General features: G+C 35.8%; 1 protein-coding gene across 8 annotated transcripts in view; it reads right to left on the minus strand.

Annotated features, from left to right (window-relative positions):
- Positions 1–20,605, minus strand: part of Smyd3 (SET and MYND domain containing 3) — a 715,019-nt gene that overhangs the window by 475,234 nt on the left and 219,180 nt on the right. For 7 of the 8 annotated variants that reach the window (XR_010043331.1, XM_063236766.1, XM_063236765.1 and 4 more), the window contains exon 6: positions 20,370–20,450. The exons of the other annotated variant lie outside the window; for it this stretch is intronic. Coding sequence is in view for 6 of the 7 variants with exons in the window: in XM_063236766.1 (XP_063092836.1) it covers positions 20,370–20,450 (81 nt within the window). In the remaining variant the exon portion in view is untranslated. The remainder of the gene's footprint in view (positions 1–20,369; positions 20,451–20,605) is intronic. 8 annotated transcript variants of the gene reach the window in all.

Here is a 20,605-nt window from a genome sequence, read left to right on the forward strand (position 1 = left end):
GAAACAAGATTCATCAATATGCTATATATAAGAAACACATTTAACTTGAAAGAAAATTCATAGGCTGAAAGTCAAAGGAGAGAAAACAATTTTTCCATGTGTCAGGAAACCAGAAAAAGCAGGGGTAGCTTGCCCATAATCATAGAATGCATAAGAAAGACACAGTATTTTTATACAATGAAAATATATTCAGCTATATTTACACATGAGTCTGATTTATTTCACTTGTATTGTCTCAAGTTATCTCCATTTTCCTATAAAAGCCTCAAGATTATCATTTTTTACAGCTGAGTAATATTCCATTGTTAAAAAATACCACATCTTTTTTGTCCATTCTGCTGTTGATGTGCATTTTGGTTGTTTCCAAGATTTTGCTATTACAAATTGTGCTGCTATCAACATGGTTGCAAGACAGATAACTATATTACTAATTCTCTGCTAGTTCATCAAAAAGAACAGTTTGTGCTGTCACTGTTTGGTCATTTTTTATGCCTAGATCTTGTAACCTGAACAACTATTTCTAAGATAACAGTATGCAATATATATTAACTAGTGTCAGTTTTTTCTTTAATTCTGTAGTTATGTCTATCCTTTTTTTCTACTCAGCTATAAAGGATAATCTTGAGGCTCTTGTAGGTAAATAAATGCATCTTGAGATCATGCTCTTGGGTGAAACGGTTGAGACTCATATGAGTGAACATTAGATAATGTCGCTTCCGTAAAAACTGAAGGAGTTAGTGGGATCTAAAATTTACAATAGATATTGCAAAAGTGATGGGGAGGAAATGTCTAAAAAGGAAAGTGGTAACCACTGTTAATTTTCTATTATCTGATTTTGAATTCCTGTATCATTTTCATTGTTTGGTTTGCTTTTATTCTGTGTTGTTCTGTTTGATTTTACTATGTCTGATGGTATGGGCAGCTATTTTGAAAATAACAAGATATATTATGGTAGGCATTGTTGATTTTCTATTATCTGGTTTTGAAGTCCTGTGATGCTTTCATTGTTTTGTTGATTGGTTTAATCTGTTTTCTTTCGTTGGATTTTATTATGACTGAGAATATAGACAGCTATTTTGAAGAAAACAAGAGGCATTACAGTAGCCACTTTTGATTTCCTATTATCCTGTTTTGAAGTCCTGTTTCATGGTTACATCCTGATTAGCTTTATTTGGTTTTATTTTGCCTGATTTTACTCACTTTAAAATATTTTAAAAATTAGAGCCTTATCAGACCCTGCCCTTTTGATTTGTAAATGTATTAGGAACCAGCCTAACACAGAATGAGAAAATTTCCTTTAAAATATTAACATATCATATAAATGAACACATTTGTTTTCTTGCTACTACGCATTTACATACATCATTCATTTCACAAATTATAGCTATAAAAGTATTCATAGGCTGAAACTCACTAATTTCTTTCCAATTGTTTTATTTTGGTAAAATATATACAACATAAAATTTACCCTTTAAGTGTTTTTACACCTAGTTTGGTACATTAAACATATAATATTCTACAATCATCACCACCATCCATTCTTTTAACTCCTTTTATCTTATAAAACTCGACCCAAATACACTAAATAATATTTCTTATTCTCTCTCTCTCCCCAACCTCTGGCAACCACAGCTCTAGATTATACTATTCTAAGGCTCTCACATAATGGAATCATGTAATATTTGGTTTTTTTGTGGTTGGCTAGTTGATTTCACTTAGTACAATAATACTTCTGTTTTGCTCTTTTAAAATAAAACTGTATATAAATCCCATGGCAGACATTACACTGAATGAAGCTTGAATTATGTTATAGCCTATGTCAAAATCTATTCCACTGTTCATATATACAATTTGCTTATCCACACATCCCCTGATGCACTTTAGGTTGCATCTTCATTGTAGCTGCTATCAACATACAGACACATCTCTTTGAGATTCTGCTTTTAATTCTTTTGAGTACATGCCCAGAAATGATATTGCTAGATAACATTTTGAATTTTTTGAGGAATTAAATACTGTTTTCAGCAGTGGTTGTACCATTTCATATTCCTAACAACAATGAACAAGAGTTCCAATTCTATGCATCCTTGCCAACACCTGTTGCTTTTCTTATATACATATAGTTGCCATCCTCATGAACACGAGATAATTGTGACTGTAGGACTGAGTTGCATTTCCCTGAAGATCAGTGTTGCTGAGCATTTCTCACGTGCTTATTGGCCACTTGTACATCACCTTTGGAAAAACAGCTGCTCAAGTCATGCCCATTTCTAAGTATTATTATTTGTTGGTGTTCTAAGTGTTCTCTGCATGTTCTGGATATTGATCCCTTGTTAGACAAGTCATTTGCAAAACTTTTTTTCACACTCTGCATGTTATCTTTTTACTCTATTAATATTGTTTTTTGATACAAACTTCTTAAATTTTCACAAACTTGTGTATTTTATTATTTGTGCCGCTAATGTTCTATTAAGACATCATGATAGTGTTGTGAAGCTAAGAACTGGAGAGCTTGAGGTCTTACACCTAGATCTTTGGCATTTTGAGTTCATTTTTACATGCAGTATTAAGGATCAAACTTCATTCATTTAGCAGATGAATATTCACTTTTCTAGCATTGTTTACAGTTGGAAAAAAACTGTGCTTTTTCCATGGAGTGGTCCTGGCACTCTTGTTGAAAATCATTTGACCAAATAGGTAAGGGATTATTTTTGGACTCTATTCCATGATACTGGTTTATATATCTGTCTCTATACAAGTAAAATAGTGTCCTGATTACTGTGGTTTTTTTAGTAACTTTTGAAATCAGTTATGTATAAGCTTTGTTCTTTCCCAATGATTATGTTAGCTATTCTGGGACCTTTGAGAAACCCTGAATAGGATACAATAGGAATTTTCGGTTGGGTTTGTCTATTTCTTAAAAAAAAAAAAAATGTCATTAAGATTTTGACAAAGACTGCACTGAATCTATATATGGCACTGTAAGAACTGACAGGTTAAAATATTAAACTTTCAAATCATGGATATAGGATATGTTTCCATTCATTATTTATATCTAGTTAATTTCTTATAGCAATGTTGTGTCATTCTCATTCTGTAATTCTTTGACTTCCTTGGTGAAAGTAATTCTTAAATATTTTTATATACCACTGTAGATGAAACTGTTGTCATAATTTCTTTTATAGACTGATCATTTTTGTGGAAAGTAGGGCTTTCTACGTATAAGATCATATTATTTGTGAACAGAGATGATTTTATTCCTTTCCAATATGTATGCCTTTCATTTCTGCTTATTACTTACCTGGGTACAATTTTCCATACTATGTTGAACAGCAGGCATCTTTATTTTGTTCCTGATCTTAAAGAGCTTTCAGATTTTAACCATTCAGTCTGATGTCTGCCATGGGATTTATATACAGGGTTTTTATGTTGAGGTAGTTTCCTTACATTACTAGCCTGTTAAGTGCTTCAATCATAAAAGAGTATGACTTTTTATTAAATGCTTTTCTGATCAACTCAGATGATCATGTGTTAATTTTTTTTCAACACTGTGTTAAGGTAGTTTATTAAACTAATTTTCATATGTTGAAGTATCCTTGCATTCAGGAATAAATCTCATTTGGTTGTGATGTATAACCATTTTATTATGTTGCTAAATTTTGACTGCTAGGATTCTGCTGATGATTTTTCTATCAATGCTTATATGAGATATCAGTTCATAGTTTTCTTCTCTCACAGTGGCTTTGCCTGGCTTTGGTATTCAGGTAAGGCTGGCTTCAGAGATAAGTCTAGAACTATTACCTCCTTTTCCATTTTCTGGAGAAATTTGTGAAAAATTTATCTTAGGTTCTCTAAATGTTTAGTAGAATTTACCTGTGAAATTATCAAATCAGAGCTCTTTGTTTTAGAGAGATTTATGATTATTGACTCAATCTCCATACTAGTCATGGGTCTTCTGAGATTTTCCTATTTCTTCACGGATAGTCTTGATAGATTTTTGCTTCAAACTTATGAATTTCAACTAGATTACTGAATATTTGTTCCTGTTTTCATTTCTGATTTTTAGTCATTTGAGTCGTTTCTTTTTCTTAGTTCATCTAGCTAAAAGTTTGCTAATTTTGTCGACACTTTTAAATATTCAACTTTTGGTTTCATTAACATTTTCCATTGTTTTTCTATTCTCTATTTCAATTAGAGCAACACATTGCTCTAATTCTTACTATTTCTCTCCTTTACTACATTTGAGTTTATTTATATCTTCTAAATGTTTTATATTATCAAATTAGGAAACTTACTTAATGACACTAACTGATATTTTAGATTTAGATCCTCTAATCATGTCACACTTTTCTCAGATTCACATTTCTATGATAAAGGAAACTCTGTGTTTAAGTCAGTAGGTACAGTGACCTCAAAACTTTTGCATGTTCTGAAAAAATATTCTTGTCTTTTTCCTTTTCTTTTTATGGGTCCTTTGAGTCATTACGCACAAAAATCAAGTTTCAAAATATTGCCACAGAATATATTATAATTCCAAATTACTTTGACATTATGTAAATTTCACAAATCTCTGATGTAGTCTTCTTCTGGTTTTACTATTCTGCGCTTCACATCTGGGCTTCTTACAAAGCCTGACTTTTATAGGAAGAACACAGTTACATAATAAAAAACACTTATGTGAGCAAATTGACATTCAACATAGTGTTTAATGATGGAACTTTACTTGAAGCTATGGTTGCTGAGTGCTGTCTATTTCATTCTTCAAGTGTACATATTTCTCACTTTAAAGTAACTAAATTACTGTATAAAATTGAAAAACAATAGACTTTTAAAAATTCTATTATTTAGAATTTTCCTAATTCAGACCTACTGGTCCCTCATCCAATTCATTGAAATTTTATTGGTCAGCCATAAACTCTGTGAATAAAAGGCCTCATCACAGACACAGGCAGTATAAACGTCAATCAAGACAGAGTCAGGACTAAGGTCTTGACCTGGTTCTTCTGTTCTGTTTAGATCAAATTCAATTTAGAAGGTAATATCCTAGAAATGCTAAACCCAAAACACAGACTATTGAGGACAGCATTAGAATAAAAAGTATTACCTTTTATGATCTTTATCCTTACATTCTTGTATTTACACTGAAACTTCAATGTCTCCCATAGTTACAATACTTTGCAGATGTTGCTGCTATCCCATTTTCATACATTTGTATTTATAGAAGGTTTTTTTTTCTTTTGAAAAAGGCTTTTTTTTTCCTCAGTAGGAAGACACTTTGGGAAACCAGTGATGCTCTTCCCATGGCTCTTTTCTGCCAGGGATCATTCCTTAGAACCAGACAAAAAGGCAGATGCAGTGGGAACAAAGTATGATGGCCAACAACAGGGTTTGGCAACATCCTCCATAGATGGCAGACTTTGCTAACTACACCTTCTCTATAACAATACGCAACTCTGCTGCTGAAACAACAGACAAGGGACAATACACAAATGAAGGGGCAGGCTAGTTCCAGCCTTTGGTCTTGTAATTTTCTTGCATCTGGCCAAAAATGCAAACGTGGAAGAGTCAGACACCCAAGTATGAGTACCAACTCTTTTCTACTAACTGTATTAACTCAGATAAATTATTGAATGTCTCTACGTCTTAGTTTCCTACTTGTAAAATAGGGGTAACAATGATATGAATATATATATAAATACGTGTGTGTGTGTGTGTGTGTGTGTGTGTGTGTGTGTAAAGTCATTAGCACATGGTGAACCCTTAATATAAGTTCATTTCACTAATTTGTGAGCAATGGCATACAAAAGAAATGCCCTTTTGTGAACTTATAAACAAATGCTGTATTCTGCATAGAACACTGTTAAAGGAAATATTACATTTCATTAAAAAATATATTCATAAATGCCCAATAAATACATATAAAATGTTCTTCAACATTTGTTACCAGAAAATGCAAATTATAACTGCCTACCTGTTACAATGGGTAAAATTAAAGAGACAATATCATACATTGATGAAAGACTACAGCAAAATAGGATAATCACTTGGGAAAATAGCTGGACAGTAATGTATTAATTGAAAAACACACTGACTGTATGATCCACTGATTTAATTACTGGTATTTATTCAAAATAAATAAACTATGCCTACACAGACTTGTACAGGAATAACAGGAAACAACACTAGTCTGCAGGTGAATGGTTAAACGAAGTGTGTTACACCTATACAACAGACTGCCCACAGTAAAGAGGAGGAACACAATACTGAAATAACAACGGATGAACCAAAACTTCACTATACTAAGTGAAAGAAGTCAGACTAGAGTCTATACCATATAGTTCTATTTACATGAAATTCAGAGGTAACTACTCAATCTGTAGACATGAAGATCAACAATTGCTGCAACCAGACACGTGGAAGGAATAACACCAAAGAGACACATAGCAACATTTGGGGTGATGAAAAGTCCCGTATCTTAGTTGTGGTGTTGGTTTGTTACATGAGTACACACATTCATTAAAACTCATCAAACTACACACTTAAGAGTTTATTTAAATTGTTTTAAAAAAGCATCAGGAAAACAAAGGGGAAATGAGTGAAAACATAAACAAGGTAATAACTACCAACAACTGAACTGTTTTCAATACCCCAGGTCAGTCTAAAGTACTATAAATGTTGTGAGTGTGATACGAAGGTGAAAAACTCCCTTCATGTGTTACTCTCATGTTTGTCTACTTCTCTCTCCATGCCATGTCTGAAGAAAAAACAGGTGGAGGTGCTCCTCCACTATGATCCCTGTGTCCTGGTGTTTGTGCCTTTGTACAGCTCCCCCTCCCCCCCCCCACCTTGAGTACAAGTAGGATCTATGATCTCTCCTGCAGGATATGGTGAAGATATGCCACTCCAATGTATAGTTATTTTAAAGCTGTATCTTGTCAAGAGATCCCCAATATAGCCTCTCCTTGAAAACTTGATATACTAAGTGGCCATGTGGGGAAAGCCTACATGATGACAACTACACAGATGATTTCTAGGAACTGTGGGCAGACTCCAACCAAGAGTTTGCAAGAAGCTGGGGCCCTCAGTCCTATCCACAAAAAAAGAAATAAATAACAAATCAAGCGAGGTTGGAAGTGGAATCTTCTCTAGATTTCCAAGTGGGAAAACAACTCAGCTAACACCTTCACCAAGAGCCTTGTGAGATCCTAAACTGAGAACCCTGGCAAGCTGTGCAAGGGCTCTTGACCCACAGAAACAATAAGATAAATATATGATGTTTAAAGTAAGTAAGCTGAGGAGTGGCACAGCACTTGTATGGCAAGGTCCCAAGATCAAGCCCCTGTACTGAAATAAATAAGTAAATAAAGTTAGTCAGATTGCTATACACAAAAGAAAATTGATATAGACAAACAAGGAGATAATTAATGGGTTAAAAAGAAAAATGTATTACACTCAATATAGTAAAACGTTTTTTAAAGACACAAGCACTAAGCAGAGCTTACTGTTTATTGTCAGGACCAGCTAACCACTTGTTGCTTCAGCAAGTAATGCTGCTGTATTCCTCCTGCCACCTGACAAGATTGATCACATTAGTCCAGCCTTGAAGCATTATTACACATGGACTGCAGGGAACACAATGCTTCCAGCACTTTAAAGTCACTGCCCTGCTCCTTTCTGGAAAGCCATATACCCTCTTAGCTCTAAGTGTCTTCAGTAGACCTGAGTCACAAAGAACCCAAGAACCATGTAAGGCAGTATGAGAGACTGCTGCAACCTGTCCTTAATTACATAGGTTTCTACTAGAAAGCTGAAGAGGAAATGGAGCACAAGACAAAGCCATTTTCTTAACCTTTATAATACATTTAGCAGGAAACTCAAATGTGTAGACTACTAAGCAGGTAAACACACAATATAGACAGAAAAGAAGACAGCATGGCTTCATGGGAAAAGAATAACAAATCTGAGATGCTGTCAGGGTCAGTCCCATGCCTGATGCATCACACAGCCTCTCTTAGGGGCTTGTGATCTTTAAGGTGCATTTTAGGTCTATTATTCTATACACTTAACATAAAAAATTTAGTTAAACAACTACAGGCACCACCAGTATCCATGGAAAATTTATTCCAGGAACCAGTGCAGATACCAAAATCCAAGTGTTTACTTTGATGTCCCCCCAAAGTTATGGGGTCAGGGATTTCAGAGGGAGCTGAATCTAGAGTTCGTGACTGGTTTCTGCTCTAAACTGGGATTAAGAGTGTGGATGGGTAGCCTGCATACAATATAAGGGACAAGAAAAAGGCTGCTTCCCCTTCCCTTTGTTGCTTTTGCTGCCTTCTGCCACCACGTGTCACACTGCTTTGGAAAAGCCCACTGATTATGGATTAAAACCTCTATAAAAAATTGTGAACTAAGTAAACCTTTTCCCTTTGACTTTGGGCATAGGGTATTTTGTCCCAGCATGAGAAAAGACAGACATTAGGTCTTTTATCTACATGGCAAAGTACCTGCACACAATTTTTAAACATGTATTTTAAATCATCTCTAGGCATAATACAATGTAAACAACAGATAAATATTTGTAATACTGTATCATTTTAGGACTGTCAAGAAAAAAAGTATACATACTAAATATAAGTGCAGTTTTAAAAATATTTTCAAAATATTGAAAATCCACATAGTAGGAAACCCATGGACATAGTGCCCAGATACATGGAGAGTCTATTGTTGAATAAGAAGCAAGGATCTACTATGGGATGGAGTACTAAGACACCAATAAAACAATTAGTTTGTTTGTTAGGAGTACTAATTCTCAGTATCAAAGATTAACATGCAGAACTCTGAATTGAGCACATATTTAATTCTCAGCATTTGGGAGTGTAATCTTGTAAATGCCAACCCATACATCTAGGGTACAAAGAAAAGGCCATTCAAATCATTAAGACAACAAAGGAATACACTATAGTAGACGGAGGTTATTTTTCTTGAGGGTTACTGCCCAAAAGTAATGATGTCACATCTAATTTCTTATAACTCTGAAATATTGACATTTCATATGCAAACTATGAGCAGCTATAGTTTATAACCAGCGAGGAAAAATAAGAATAAATTGTGAATTTGTAAAGCCTACCAAGTAACTCACATCAAAGAAATTCACACCATATTTTCAGCCTTCTTCTAGCATATAGCAATACAAATAGGGAAGAAAATAAGTCTGGGTACAAGTCCTATGCTATCATGTAAGAGAAAAAGGCTAAATTGTCCACATTCCACACTTTATCTTCTATCACTAATAGCTTTTATCATCCAATAAAAACTGTACAAGATAGCTGCATAAATTTTGGGCAGTTTTTTTGCTGTAGTTTGAAATTTAAAAGCTTATATTTAGATTATACATGTTACTTTCTATGCTCATTCTATTTTGCTCTGAAATTAAAAAATACTTTATATACAACTTAACCTGGCATTAAACTGACTGCTACTGGCCTCATTATTTCCTGTTTGAGCTTTTATCCGATGCTACAACTACATTTTATAATTGAAACTGCACTTGATCAGACATGGAAAACAAGACTTTAAAATGATGGCTAAAGCAGGCATGGTAGCACACACCTGTAATTCCAGCACTTATAAGGCTGAGGCAATAGGACTGCCTTGAGCTAGAGACCAGCCTGGACTACATAGTGAGTTTAAGACTATCCTAACTAATAGCAATACACCATCTCAAAAATCCAAGTAAAAAAAGGGGGGAAAATGTATGGCTAACATATCAATGCTAGTGGAAGGATGCTTTCCTTAGATCTTTGCCTATTTTATTTGCCAAAACCTCCTGCACCTAAAATTATTTTAACACTTCATAAAGTTGTTTCCAAAAGTCTAGCACTTTATCCTTGTTCATTCTACAAACACAGGTTTCCAGAGACCACAGGGAAACACAGATCCTTAAAGTTCTAGCACCTGTCTTTACAGAAGGGTACTCACAAGTTGAAAAAACAATACACTTGAGAATTAAATTTAGCATAAAACCAGACAGAAGATCAGTGGCATGGCACAACTCACTGACCTCAAGTCACTTGGGATGTTACTGAACTGGCCTAAGAAAACTTATTCTCTTCCATCTCTGGGAACTCATTGTATGCATGAGTAATAATGGCTGCTATTTTGTGACAAATTACATGCAAGAAAATGTGCCTGGGTACTTTCCATATACTATGGAATTAATCCCTGTGGTAGTTAATCTTGATCTCAACCTGACTGGATTAAGAGATGCCGACAGAGCTGACTGGATTATGAGGAAGATAAATTTATCATTGGATTATTAACCAGTTGATGAGTTCATAGCGGAATGAGAAATAGGAGTTGGTGGAAATGCAGCTCAAGGTTTCTTTCCCTCACTCTCTGCTTGTTGGATGCCATGAGGTGAGCAGTTTTCTTCCACCATGACACTTCTTACTTCCAGACAAACAAGGACTCTCTGAAACTATAAACCAAAATAAATCTTTCCTCTTTTAACTTGTTCATGTGAAGTATTTGGTCACAGAGATAGAAAAAAGATCAGTACAAGCCTACTCAGTAACTCTCTACGTACGCTTAGTTCATGGATGAGGAAAGCTCTATTACAATATTGACTATGCAATACTATGATATTTTGATTTTCAATGTTTCTCTTCTACAAGTGAATGACTATCTTCAGCATAAGGTAATTGTCCTTACTAATATGCTAGGTATCACCAAAACCTAGCATATTCCCACCTGGCAAATAAGAGGTACCTAAGAAGTATCTACAGAACATATAAATGGAGAAACTGTTGAATACATGTGCTACTAACCCCACACCATGTGCAAGACCTGTGTTTAAGCACTGAAAAGCAATGGAGGGAAAGAGAGAAGAGGAAAATGCTTTGATTTTGAACACAAACACCCATATGTGACCAGCAGGAATGCAGAAGCCCCACAATTTGTGTGGTAGATTAATAAGTGGTGTTCAACTTGTAACATCTAGCTGAACTGAATCAGTGTGGAGCTTGGTGTGGATGACCCACCTGAGGATTGTTACCAACAACATAAAAATGAGAACTAGAGGGAAGGAAGTAGTGTTTTAGTTCCCCTGTTGCCTTTGATTTTCCTGGAGGAGCTTGTTGAGCTTCTTTCCTAAAATGTACTTGACTGTTATCATCATCAGAGGAGCTTAGGACCTTGTTGCTGCTGAGAGTAGCTGTGATTCACTTGGGTGGAGCTCTGGTCCTTACTTTGAGCATCACTTCCTGGCTCCAGAGGGAAAGATGATGTGCTGTTCAATCTCCTACAGAAACTTGTCAACTATTTTCATCACCAGAGGAGCTTGGAACCTCATTTTCACTGAGGGTGGCTGTGGTACTTTTTGGATGAGCTCTAGTTCTTACCTTTGAGCATCGCTTCTTGGCTCCAGTGTAGACTCCTTAGACTACTGACACAGATCTTCATCCGGATGGCAGAGATGTTCTAGCTTCCATCACTGACCTCTGGGTTTTTCCAATGCAGATCCATGAAACAGACTTACATGAAATATTGTCATGGGCTCCAGGTTTCCAGCTGGACTCTGCAGGACATTGCCATCCAGGCCCTCAGCAGGAGTCTTTGGGTCTTGTGTGTGGATAGATTTCCTTCACCTTTTTTGTATTTGACTCTTTGTTAACTATTATTAAAAAATTCTATAAATTACGTGTCCTGTATTAAATTCTTTTCCCTTGCAAAGCCTGACTACCACAACATGATTCAACAGAGTACTATGAAAATACAGCTCATATCAGTTAAATATCAAACTGAATGATCACACACAGGTTCAAGCCCTCTTTGGAACCTGAAACCTATTATAAGAAAGGGCAAAAGAAGAGGCAGAATTTAAATTCTTCTGATTTTGTAATATATCTTTTAAAAAACCAATTAGTCTGAAAAATATTTCCACAAGATATAGATTATGTGAATTTGGTTTTGAAAGCCAAGATATGCGAAATAAACTTACACAGCACATGGCAGTAGGAAAGAAGACAAAAAATCTCAGAAACAAATACAGTCCAAAAATCTAAAATCTCTGTTCCCAAAAAGCTACATGTATTTTTCTGATCTGTTCTTTACCCACCATGGTTTTTCAACATCTGTTTTGTTGGCACTCCAGGCAGATGAAGACAAAGAAATATGAAAATTAAACTTCTTTTAATATAAATGACCTTTTGTATCAACATTATTGTTATGTAAGCACTTTTAATATTGTTTCTAGCAGATGAGATTTCTGTTCTAACATATGCTATGTGAAAAATGGCAAAAATGTATCAATGTCTATAATAACTAAACAGTCATAAAAACTGCCTATAAATCTGCTTTGTTGCAGTTGTCAACTACCTAAATTTACCCAAAGATACTATTCCTGTCCCTCAAAAGGAACGAGTATCTCCACAGTCTCAGGATTATCAATACTGTCTATATCATCCCCCTGCCCGTATTGAGCCTCTGCTGCAAACATTCCTGCAGAGTATCTGGATTAACATTGTCCTGTACCTTCCTTAAATAGTAAAACATGAAACAAATAACACAGGCAGTGCTAATGAGTTTTCTGTTTACCAATGGACACCTTCAATAGCTAAAATTTATTAAGGAACCCTCACAGAAAAACTTCTGGGCCCTGGACTGAAGACTGCCTGGGTTCAGTGTGCACTTTTGCAGGTGAAATCTTAGGTGAGGTATCTACTTTTCTAAATCAGGTATAATAACATTACCTCAGTAAAACTGAGCAATTACAAACAGCTCAGCACATTCACTGAAGCATAAGTGCTCAACATACATGAATTATTAGCATTATTACACCCTACACTGCTTCCCTTCCAATGTCTTACCCTCTCATACTCAACCCAAAAAGACTCAGTCTAAGAATTCTTACTTTACCTACACTGGGTTTTAAATACGTTTAATGTATCCATCCAGACTTCATCCCCATGTTCCCCTTCCTGACAAGCAGCAACCCAGGAAAGCTCCTTTGCTCATATATACGTATGTATGAACACATGAGCTCATCTTATTCACACATATGTTTGTATGAATTATTAAGGTGATTAAAGCTCTTTAATTGACCATTAAATTCCTAATATCAAATATTCTGGCTTCTTGGTCCTTTAATGGCGCTTGCTCCTGTGAGACTGAAGAATGATAGAAAAAAAAAGAAGATAACCTGAAGGTAGACATGGAAAATTATAATTTTAAAATTTTCCTTAAAAAACCTCTATGGCTTAGGCACCCAAAAGTTACGCAACTTTTTTCTCTTCAGGAAGCTTACTCAAAACAAAAGCAATAACAAAAATACTTTCCCAAGGGCCTTAGAACTACAATAAACCTGGAAACTTGGCTTTGGACCTGTGCTATCCACCAGTAAGCTGCACCTCCTCCCACAGACCTCCGACCTCATGAAACCACACTATGAAGCGGGCAGCACATCTGAGCTCTAAACCCATGAATGGTTTACATTCTGACACAGCCCAAACCTGACAGACATAGGAGCACACATCCTAGATCACCCGTCTGGAACATAGCCTCCCAAGGCCACATACTAAACATCCCCGGTTCTCTCTTTAGGCCCTCACTCCATTCTCTACTCACCTGAACTTTTCAAATTCTGTCTGATACGTTTCTTTACATCTCTCATGTATCTTGAAAATCTTTTTCTGTGACTGAAGTCCAGAACCTACAAACTAGCCCTTGTAAGCTGGGGGGCCATCTTCTCTTTGGGGGACCATTTGAACCCCACACAATGACAAGACCAGAACAAAAGGCAACGGACACACTTAAAACATTAAAATCCCAGTATCATTTTTACCAGAACAGCACTCACAGAAATCTACAGGTTCTCTGCTTGCCATATCTTTAGAATTTACATCTCCCACTCAGCACATAAGCCTGTCATAAAGACAAACCACAGGTTTTAGATCCCATGACAACCATGACCTAAACACAACCTTCAGGTCCTGCATTTGTAACAGTCCAGCCTCCATTAACAGGGTAGAAAAGAACCAAAGGAAATGTTGACATCAGATTAACATCAAGTGTTTAAATTTAGCACATCAATGTTAACTAAAAGAATAAATCACTGGCAGAAATATTAAACATTATGAATTACTCATGGAAAAGAGTGTCTGACTTCCTCAGAAATAAAATGTTGGTAGTGAAGTGTATTCCATGTCACCTGTAAATACTTCCTCAGAGCCAATATCAAAGACAGTGGTGAACACACTGCAAACAGGCATCCAAGGCTGTCACACTGCGATTTCTCAACGAGAAGCGCTGCAGCACTTCTGCATCTCGTATTTGGTATTGTGTTGCAGAAGGCAGAACAAAGAAAGCACCAGAGTGTGCCAGTCTTTCAGCTTTCTTTTGAACATCAGCAGCCCTTACAAGGGTGAAGTCACCGGGTCATCAAGGTGCAGTCTCCTGATATCATGAAACATGAACAAAATTTCCACCCTCTGAGGTTTCTGATTGTAAAGCAAGGTTTCCACTTCATAAAAAAACCCAATCAAGCCAATAAAACCTTGCCTTTCTGGATAACATTTGTTTAAAATCTGACACTCAAATGTTCCCATTTGTCTTCTAAAAGTAATTTTCCATTGTTTTAGGGAAATTCAATTTTTAAAAAATTTTCCATGCAAAGTATTTACTCAGTGTAAAATTCTGAGTAGGACACTGACACATGTTCCATACTTAAATTCTCAGTTTGTTTTGTATAATTCCCTAAATATCTGAAAAAAAAATCTCTATTTTTAAAACTTCTACTAATAACTTACCAACAAAAATGTGAATACAAACACACTATGTTTATTCATCGCTATATTCTTATCTAATTCAGGGCCTGGCACATATAAGACACTCTATTTTTGGTTAAATAAAAACTAGGTCTATTGCCTCTCAGTAGCTAGTAATCACACTTTTGAATTCCAAATTAAAATGGGGAGATTTTCTCCACTGATCTTCATTATAAAAGTGTAATTGTAGATCTTTGGAAAACATTTAACCACAAGATAAAACGAAATCACAAAAAGCAACAATAATTTGAGAATTTAATATCAAAATGATTAACAACATATAAATAAAAAACAGTCCCTAAAGTTTAAAAGTCCACAGTTGTTTTGAACTAGCCATATAAATGATGTTTTAAAGAAAGATTAGGACAGGTGAACTAAAGATTACATTTTACAGTCTTACAACTTTTAGAAACTTTCATAGTAAACGCTCATGAATCTAAACACTGTTTAATAGTTTATATTTGGCATTCCATGTTACATCATGAATCCAGAAAAATACCCACATCCATAGAGGACAGACAGATTGGGTTTAAAGTCCAGTTGCTTCACTTGTTAGACAAGCCCCATTAACTTTGCCTAAGTTACCACATTTCTCTGATGGAGATAAAACACATCATATTATGGGAACATTATCCCTGAACTGTCTTAATCAGCTTCACTTTTTAGTGTTTTCTTATATATGACTGATCTTATTTTTATTTTGAACAGCAACAACTACTTACAAAAAAGGAATTTAGGTTTACTGAAAAAGGAATAACCAAAAAGGTTCAGAGTTCAATTCTGGCACCCAGATTCAATATTTTAAACAAACAGCGTGACCCAATTCATGAAAGCTGTTTCCTCAGAAGAAAAATGTGTTTTCTAAGTTCTCCAAGCATCAATTTCAACAATTATGGCTGAGAAAGACATAAGAAGCCCACCAGCAGCAACTTGCTTCCTAGAGCCACAGCTGGGGAGCCCTTTGAACCTTCTAAGAATGAGGCCCTATCTCTAGACCTGTAGATACTGGCCTGGTGCAGGAATTTGGGCACTGCTAATGTTGTAAAGTCCTGTCAGAATTCTCATGTGCAGCCTAGATTTAAATCCATGGTTCTAGAAAACCTCCCAAGTGATTCAAAATCATAACCCACACAGAACCAGAGTGGCCTCCAAGTCCCTTACAAGCATGGGCATGGGCCTTGAGCTTCTCTTTAACCCAAAGGTGTAACGTAACAGACAGAATGGGTGCAAGTGGGAGACTGGAATAGCAGCATACCAAGATGACAAGCACAGAGCCCAACTAGTCCAGGGCCCAGGCTAGGATGATGAATCAGGATCAGGGCTTTGTTTCCATTGTTAGGGAGAACATCCGAAGGAGACAATGAAAAGGGCAAAGCATTTGCCTGACAGAAGCCACTTCTATCTAAAAAAACAGAAACAAGACTAACTGGCAAGTCTGTCCCAGTCATGCATCCTTCACTTTGCAGAGTGAGGTGGAAGCTTGCAGCCCTATTATGGTCTATAAATAAGCCATTGTTAAAGTTCTCAGAATACTGAACAAAGAAAAAACAAGGGAGCTGCATACTTCCATTTCTACACTAAGGAAGTAATTCACAGGCTCACCCAAGGATTATTTAACTCTCTTCACTACTGTTTTCTGAGTTTGGCTTAGCTAATTAGTACGAGAGCACACATTAACTTGTGCTACATGTTAACATAAAGATTTCTGTCCAACAGAAAAGATTACCTTAAAAGTTGAAGTTTTATCACCTGCAGAACATGAACAATTATGTGTCCAACTCAACAATCTTATACTAACATCATTTTTTTAAAATGCCTATGTTACGTTTCTTAAATACTCTTAGACACATTATTAATATTTCCTGGCTCCCTCATTTAAAAGTTAGTAACTCACAGGCAGCCACAGTGGCACATGTCTATAATCTTAGCACTGGTAGGAGGCTGAGGCAGGAGAATGGAAAGTTCAAGCCCACCCTGAGACCTTAGCAAATTAACAAGCCCTGTCTCAAAAAAATAAATAAAAGACAAAACCAGGGCTAGAGATACAGCTCAGTGCCAAAGCCCTGGGGTCAATTCCCAGCAGCATAAAACAAATTTAATAAATCCATTTCCTTCTGTATTTCTGTGAAAGGTGTTAACTTTTTGAAAATCTTACTTTGATGTTATGATACTGTGTTGTTTTTTATTTCTTTCTTTCTATTTTTTTTTTGGGGGGGGGGGTGTTTTTGAGACAGGGTTTTGCTATGCAGCCCTCTTCAAAGCTGGCCTTGAATGTACTTTGTAGCCCAGATTGGCCTCAAACTCACAGTGATCTTTCTGCCTAAGCCTCCCAACTGCTGATATTACAGGAGCACACCACCATGCCTGGAAGAATTTTCTTTGCAGATCTAGTAGTATATGTAAATCTACCGCCCACTGACACTGAACTAGATATTCCTGGATACTCTACAAAATTATCAAGTAAAATACTTAGCATGGCACATTAACATGCCCTTGCTCATAGCCGCCAGTAATGAAGGAGAATTTTCCCAGCCTAACAGTGGCCCTGGAGTCACCAATAGGGTCCACAACACTAATCTGGGGCAAGTCCAGGACATCAGGTACACAGGATATGTTCTGTTCTATAGGTGGTACCATATTGATATATACACATGTAGGGGCCCTTCTGCTCAAAGTAACCCCCAAACTACCAACACAAGTATTCGGAGTTTCTTATATCTGTATCACAGTAACTGTCAGGATCACTGAGAAAAAGGGGAGCCTAACAATCATGACTTAACAAAATCAAATGCACTGACCTGAAAGAAGCCATCTCTTCTTAGTGACTGAAGTGTGATCCTTCATACTTTACAAAAATGTATGAATGATATTCAAAAACACTGCTATAGGGAAAAAAAGCAATTCAGTAAAGTGATTATATTAGTACAAAAACAAAGAGGAAATTAGCCAAAGAAAGGACCTGAAAAATTCTCCAGCACAAGTTAGAGAAAAGGGACCTATAATATCTACATCCCATACTTTCAATCATTAAAAATTATTAAAGGTATGCAGTCAAATGTTTGATAATTTTATGCCAAAAAAGTGTATTATGAACTGTACATTTTAGTTTCTATTCTCATGCAACTACACAAAAGGGAACTCAATTGTTCTCTAGCAAAAGTATCCCATATGAGATATTTGGTTAATTTCATACATTATGAATTCTTTAGGTGTGGTTTCTCTGCAAGATTTTTCTATTTTTTTATATATTTTATGTATTTTATATATTTTTATATATAAATGAAGAGCTCATCGTATATATAAATGAAGAGCTCACTGTCAAAACCTCAAACCTTAAAACTGAGCTTACAGGGAACTTCAAGCCTATTAGAGTATGAGTTTCAAACTCATGGACACATTGTAAAGGCCACAACCATTTGCTGATCCTTCATGTCATTGTTTTGGGGTTTTTTTCCGTCTCTATAGTTTAGTTTCCCTAACATTAATAAGCAATGCTACAATTAGCAAGACAAAAGGAATAAAAGCACCTAAGCCTCACACACTTTAAGGGAAAACCCTGCATGGAAATAGACCTATCTCCCCACCTCATCTCTTTACTCCTATCCAACTTGAAGGCAATCTAACTTTATTCTGAAGTAAACTATACATAATTAACACACATGTCCCCACTTACCACACTGACATTATCAAGCTAAAAAAGCAGTTCAAAGAAAAGTTAATTAATAAGCAGCTCATGAAGTCATATGCTTTTTTATAGCAGGGCATTTTACACAGCATGAAGTTATATATATATGTATGTATGTATATGTATATACTTCGCCCTATTTAAAACACAAGACCATTGGTTATTTTGTGATGATAATAATAAGTAAAACAAAAAATATATAGGTCAAATAAAATGATTTTAAAAAAGAAAAGAAAGACTTAACTCTAATGCATTTCTAAATCTACAGAATGCTGATGACTATATGGTCAAGATGGCATCAGTTACAAATTGTGTATACAGCTTGCTAACAAACTAGAGGAAATATTCCCCTTTGGTTTCTTTCCTGACTACTTATAAAATATTATTCACACACAAATTTGCAATTCAAATTTGATGTCTTATGAATAGATTTTGCAGATCATGCTCTGAGAAGAGAGTGAGTAGGCTAAGAGTTGCACAGCAAGTATAATTTGCTATTGGCTTTTAGCCAGAAGTACTAGACCAAATGTTTAGAGACCATGAGGCATCTAAGCAAACCCAGTGCATCTGGACTTAGCAGGCCTAGCTGCTGTGGTTAAGTATATGGGGCCCCAAGGAAAGTGTCCAAGACACTATATATTTTTTTTAAATTACAAAAATCATGCATTTTTAAGAAAAAGGGACAGAAAAAAGTGATTTGAAGGCCCTTTGAGAAAATTTGTAACAGCAATGACAAGAAGTTCCAGTGATTTAAGCAACACTAATAACCATATGTCTGGACCTATGTTCAGCTCTAATTTACACATTAACTCTAAGCTTTTGTTTTCATACTTGAGAAAACATGCCAAATATTCAGTATTTATAATTGTAGTTAACTTGCAGAATGAGAAAACTAATTAACATGGAAAGAAGAAAATAATGGTCTTGGGAAAAATGAATTTGATTATCACTCAGGTAGGTAGTAAAGGAATCATCTCTGCGTGCCACAACTAAACCACTATGTTTCTATGATAAACTTACATAGCTGTCACATATTAAAAAAGACATCACTATATGAGCAAATATATTGCTAATAAAATGCCACTCTAATATTCTACTCACTCCAGCACAAGATACTACAATTTTTGTTGGAGCATGTTGTAGTAATCCATGTGACACAGTAAAAGGTCTGACATATTACAAGCTTTCCATAAACAAAGTACCACAAACAGCTATAGTCAACCTATTATCTGGAAACTTACAAGGGCTAGAGTCATGCTTAAATAGAAGTCTTTGAAACAGAAAGCAACCGAAGGAGCTGAACAAATAGGGAGTATGCAAGATGTTAAAATAACTCAAGTCAATGTATAAAACCATTTTCAAAAAAGTTAACTGTGGTTGATGTTACGAGTTGAAGGCTCAGGGGTGTAGTTTAGTAACAGAGAACATGTCTAGCTTTTGAGAGGCCTTGATTTGATCTCTAGACCACAAAACTATGGGGTAGGGAACAGAGACACAGGCACTGGCACAGGCACAGAGGAAATAAGAGACAGTTAAGGTTAAAAATGGAAGTCTGAGTTGGAAAACGTGAAGATGGGATCAAGGAGCATTCACAAAGGACAACAATCCCAAACTTCCACATTTGATGGGTGAATGCCTGCCTCTTTTATTATATTTATACTATAAAAGCAATATGTATGGGTGGCAGCAAGGCGTACTGATAGTGTGATTGCTTAGCATACACAGAGCCCAGGGTTTAATCCAAAGCATCATAGAAACAAACAAAAGCACTGTAAAAACAAAAGCACTACTTCATGATAATAAGTAAAACAAAAGATATGTAGGATAGTGGTTAATTCCAAGACCAATTTTCAGGTCCTCACCAAGAAGGTATTATGGGTCTTGGGATGTAGTTCAGTGGAAGAACATCTGCCTAGTATGCACAAGATCCTTGGTTCAACACACTGTGAGGGAAAAGAAAAAAGGAAGGTACTGTACAGTATCCCAAAACAACATTACATCATCACCTAAAAGACACTATGAGTCTTCCACATTCAAGACTACCTCATTAGTATTAGTAAGCATCTTCTGAACCATGTTAGGTTGTGCAGTTTGTACA

This window comes from Cavia porcellus, unplaced genomic scaffold (assembly GCF_034190915.1).
Source record: "Cavia porcellus strain 051 isolate PalLab524CR breed Dunkin Hartley unplaced genomic scaffold, mCavPor4.1 scaffold_26, whole genome shotgun sequence".
NCBI classification, from domain to species: Eukaryota; Metazoa; Chordata; class Mammalia; order Rodentia; family Caviidae; genus Cavia; species Cavia porcellus.